Raw genomic sequence first — 4,835 nt, forward strand, 5'->3', positions numbered from 1 at the left:
GTCTTCTGCAAGAACAGCCAGTGTTCTTAACTGCTGAGCCATCTCTCTAGCCCCTTCTTATTTTTGAAAAAGTTCTGTGAAGAACAACCATTTGACACAAGAGGAAAATAGACTGAGTGAGGTTGAATGAATCTTCCATTATCATAGAGCTAGTCACTGCAGGACTAGTTCTTGAAGCTACATTGTCTGACTCCCAGGTATTCCTCTGTAGCACAGTTGCCCTATTAGCCTTAACAGTGCTTCTTGTTTATAGAACAAATAAACTCCACAACCGAGTTAACTGAGTTCTTTATGTATGTACTAAACTTAAAAATATTATTCCAAATGTGTTATTTTTCCATTTGCTTCTAATTTTTTTCAATTTTGAAAATTTCTCCAAAACATTATTTCCAGAAAAAAATTAAATTTCTCACTGTATATGTTTTTTCCTTCAATAAACATGTTATAATTTTCTTCTGTTTTTCAGACAGGGTCTCGCTATGTAGCCCTGGCTGGCCTCTATCTTGCCTATGTAAACCAGATTGGCCTTATAAATCCTCCTGCCTATACCTCCTGAGAGCTGGTATTGTAGTATGTAACACCATAATTGAGTTTTCCTTTAAGGGAAGCCAGGTGTGGTGGTGCATGCCTTTAGTCCCAGCACCTGGGAGGCAGAGGCAGATGGATTTCTGTGAGATTGAGGCCAGCCTGGTTTACATAGTGAGTTCCAGACCTACTGGGGCTACAGGGAGACCCTGTCTAGAAAACAAACAACAACAAAAAGTACTAGGGAGTTCAGAGGAGAAATAAGCTACATACAGCAAGAGTTTCTTTGGCAAGGCCATGTAAACTCAAGGTTGAAGGGATACCAAGTGGCCTGAGATATATTTCACAGGGAGAGAACCACATTAAGCTGACACTGAGATCAGAAAGATATATAGTAACTGTGGGAAAGAAAAGTCTTCTGGCTTTCTAGAGGTGTGGGAGCTGGGAAAGGAAACAAGGTTTCCTTTTTTAGTTTTGTTAGGGATGGCATGGGGTCAGTGAGACAGGGTCTTATATAGCCCAGGGTGACCTCAAACTCATTAATTTGGTCAAGTCTGGCTTTAAACATGTGATCCTCCTGTCTCTCAATTGTTAGGGTTGCAGCATTTGTACCACACTGGACCTGGAGTCCCTTAATGCCAACTATCAACTTGGAGACCAGCACTTTAGGACTGATGCCTCCCTGGCAGTAAACATGAATGCACATATCCTAACCGGTGGGATGACTCTTGAGGATTCCTGGGCAGTACTTTTCCAATAGGAGGGGATCTAGGTCAACATACACAGAGCAGAGTTTTGCCTGTAATGGTGATAAGAATACCGGTGACTTCTAAGCAATTAGGAATTTTGTCTCAGGTCAAGGAAGTCCCTGCAGGAGATTGGGTGTGAACACAGGAAATAGGCAGTAGTAAATAGGCAAAGTCCTGAGACTGTAGGGAGCAGGTTTTACAGTAAGGGGATGACACAGCAAAGGAGGACACTGCTCTTCTGAAGAACAAAGAAACCAAGGGGCGGAGCCTGGATAAAACAGCAAAGAGTCAGGCAGAGTTCTGGGTTCAATTTCCAACAGGTTCAGAGTCAATTTCTTCTTAGTTTTGTGGGGGGTGGGGTGGGTAAGACAGGGTCTTTCATAGCTGAGGATGGCCTCCAACTTAATATTTGGTCAAATCTAGCTTTGAACACATGATTCTTCTGCCTCAGCCTCTCAAGTGTTAGGATTACAGGCATTCCTATCACACTCAACCAATTATGATTTCAAAGATAAGACAGCTTCAATGATCAATGATCCTGATTTAATATTTAAAATTGTTAATATAATCAAATAATTGGCAAAATTTCAGAATATGGCTCCACTCTTGCAAATAACTGAATAGAATGGAGTTTTTTTATTCTTATTTTTAGCAGTTCATTACTTCCCAAATTTATGTGATAGTATTACTAATCAAATTAAGCTTTCTACATTAAAATCTTTCTTTCTTTGATTAGTATTACTAATCAAATTAAGCTTTCTACATTAAAAACAACAAAACCTTAACCTAACATTTAAGCCAGTGGTAGCATATGCCAGCAACACTATTTGAGCATCTGGAACAGGAGGATCTTGAGGACAGCCTGAGTAATTTAGAGACTAGGGCTTTAGAAATGCTTTACATTGAATTAATCCAGCCATTTGGGAATAACCCAGTGAACACAGAAGAGTCATTCATTCATTCATTCATCCATTTTTCTGTCTCCAACTTTGAGTAGACAAAGACGACCTTAAATTTCTGATTCTCCTGTCCGCACCTTCCAAGTGCTGAGATTACAAGCAGATGCCACCACACCTGTTTTATGTGGTGCTGGGGCTTAAATACTTCATGCATACTAGGTAGGCACTCTTCCTCCTGAGCTACATCGGCAATCACCTGAAGTTTGCCTAGGGTGCTCAGTTATGACTGAGAAGCCAGTGCTCACAATTTACATAGTTAGCCTGTTTTAGAATTGTTGACTTACGTTATCCTAAGACATTATCCACTGGAGGAAGAATGATTCAGAGGCGATGGCTTTAAGTAATAAGACCAGAGAAGCAACTGGAGGAAGATGAATTAAAGAGCCTTCAGTCCCAAAGCTTTAGGGGTATTTCCAGAAGACAAACGTAAGTCTTTAAGGGATGAGACTGAACATCACAACAGCAGTTTCAAAGGCTCATTTTGGTTATACATGAAATATAGAGACATTCTAGGGATGGTGACGTGTGTGTTACAACCATCCCGACCCACCGAGCTTTTACTTCTTTTTAAAATCACTTTATTGATTTCCGGATGTCCCAGGTTTTCTACTTTCAGGTTGAACCAGTTCACCAGGTTCAACTACTTCGTCATCACAACCTACATGTGTGGAGTGATGGAGTATACTGAGAACGGTAGAAGTGTGGCTATTTCAACTACAGAAAGGAAGAGGAAAGGAAGTAAATAAGACTGATGGGGAGAGAGGAAGGAGAGGGTAAAGCGAATGGCACCGGAGTGGTGGAGCAAGGCCCACCACAACAGCACACTGGAGACTGAGACAGGAGGATCATGAATTGGAGGCCAGCCTGGGCTGCATGGCCAGATTCTGCAACGAACTAACCAACCTATAAGCAAGTAAAAGGCAACGAAGAGGCCGGCAGGGCTGGGCAAGCTTGCCACCTTTCGATTTTCCACCCGGTGGTTTGACTTTGACCGCAGAGAGGGCCCCGCCTCCTTGGTCTAGGGCTCTCAGGCTCCCGGGAATTCCAAGCACCGCTTAGACCCGAAGCAGCGAAGCTTCCATTCACTGGGATGTTCTCCCAGAGGCCGGGGTTCCTCAGTCTAGCCGCTAGAGAAGGCCGATGACATCATCCCGACCCACCGAGCGCAACGAGCTTTTCTTTTTGTAACTCCGGCTCCTTAAGCACACCGTGAGGTCTCGACCGGCCCCACTAGAGGGCCGTTTTGGACGCTTCTGGTTTTGGCAAAGAGGCTGTCGACTAGCTCAGGGCGCTACACCCACACAGGGACACATGGCCACCCACGCCCGTCACTGTTCCAACACCCTCAGCCCCAAACCCCGCGATAAAACCTCTGCGGAGGATCCCAACACAGTCAGCAGGGCGGCGGGGAGAATATCAGGGGTGGGGAGCAAAAGGCTGGGGCCAGCCGGCCGTAGTTCGCCTGCGCCTCCCCTAGGCCACGCCCCTCGTGGGGCGTGCTCGTCACGCAGTGCATCCTATCAGGAGGCCTCAGGGAGCGCGCCCGTGGCCTCTCCCTCTCTGGCCCCACCCCCGCGTGCCCACCACGCCCTCCTGCGCGCGTGCGCAGAGGCGGACCGCAGGGGCCAGGGCGCGAGAGAAGGGCGGGCGTACGTCCTTGCGTGCGTCTCAGGCAGCGCGCACGCCGGCGTGAGAGGGCACGGGGGAAAAAGGTGGCTCTGGCCGGGCGGCTGGGCTTCCTGGGGCTATGTAGCTGGGTTCCTCGGCTCGCGATTCCTCGTTCGCTGCCCAAGGCCACGTCCTAGCGCGGAGTTTGTGCTCCGGACGGAGGCCGTGTTCAAGCCCACCGCGCTCCCTCGACGGTAGAGCTCGTTCGCTCGCTCGCCCGTGGGAGCGTCCCGGCCGAGCCGCGTTGAGGGGGGAGGGGAGGCCATTTTGTCCCGACCGACTCCCCGGAACCGGGCGGAGCGGCTGGCAGAGGCTGCGGAGCTGCGGGCGCCGCCCCTTGGAGGCACGGGCGCCGCCACCGTCGGGGCTTCCTCGACGAGGCCGTTCGGAGAGGCTCCCACTGCGTCTCCAGAGCTTTCTGCCCCGCACTCGCTGCCCTGCTCCGGCCCCTGAACGCCCGGGTGAGGAGTTGGCCGTAGTGAGTAGCACCGATCCCTTGGGGCCGCCGGCGGCTAGAGCCCGAGCCGCTCCTCCCAATGGCGAAGAAGACGTACGACCTGCTTTTCAAGCTGCTCCTCATCGGGGACTCGGGAGTGGGCAAGACCTGCGTCCTTTTTCGTTTTTCGGATGATGCCTTCAATACCACCTTTATATCCACCATAGGTAAGTCCTGTGGGAGGATGGTGTGCGGGCTCTGGGGTTGCAAGCCGTTTTCTTGTTTTTCCAGACATCTTGCTTCCCAGAATTTACGCCTTTGTTTCAGTGATTCCGATTCCAGACGACAGACCTAAGTTACTGTTTGAATCGGTGTAGAGCTTGCTGGGGCGGGGTCTTCCCATGCATCCCATCCGGTCTTTTGCTTTCAAGTCTCAGTCTCTCTCTCTCCCCCTCTCTCCCTCTCTCCCTCTCTCCCTCTCTCCCTCTCTCCCTCTCT

At 49.1% G+C, this 4,835-nt stretch overlaps 1 protein-coding gene across 1 annotated transcript in view; it reads left to right on the top strand.

The window, feature by feature from the left end:
- Positions 1-3,893: 3,893 nt before the first annotated feature.
- The window catches only part of Rab10 (RAB10, member RAS oncogene family), a 69,455-nt gene continuing 68,513 nt past the window's right edge, over positions 3,894-4,835 (top strand). Inside the window, exon 1 of the mRNA XM_008834994.2 lies at positions 3,894-4,564. Coding sequence (XP_008833216.1) covers positions 4,438-4,564 — 127 coding nt within the window. The 5' untranslated portion in view covers positions 3,894-4,437. The remainder of the gene's footprint in view (positions 4,565-4,835) is intronic.

Source organism: Nannospalax galili, unplaced genomic scaffold, assembly GCF_000622305.1.
Source record: "Nannospalax galili isolate Female #2095 unplaced genomic scaffold, S.galili_v1.0 scaffold517, whole genome shotgun sequence".
NCBI lineage: Eukaryota > Metazoa > Chordata > Mammalia > Rodentia > Spalacidae > Nannospalax > Nannospalax galili.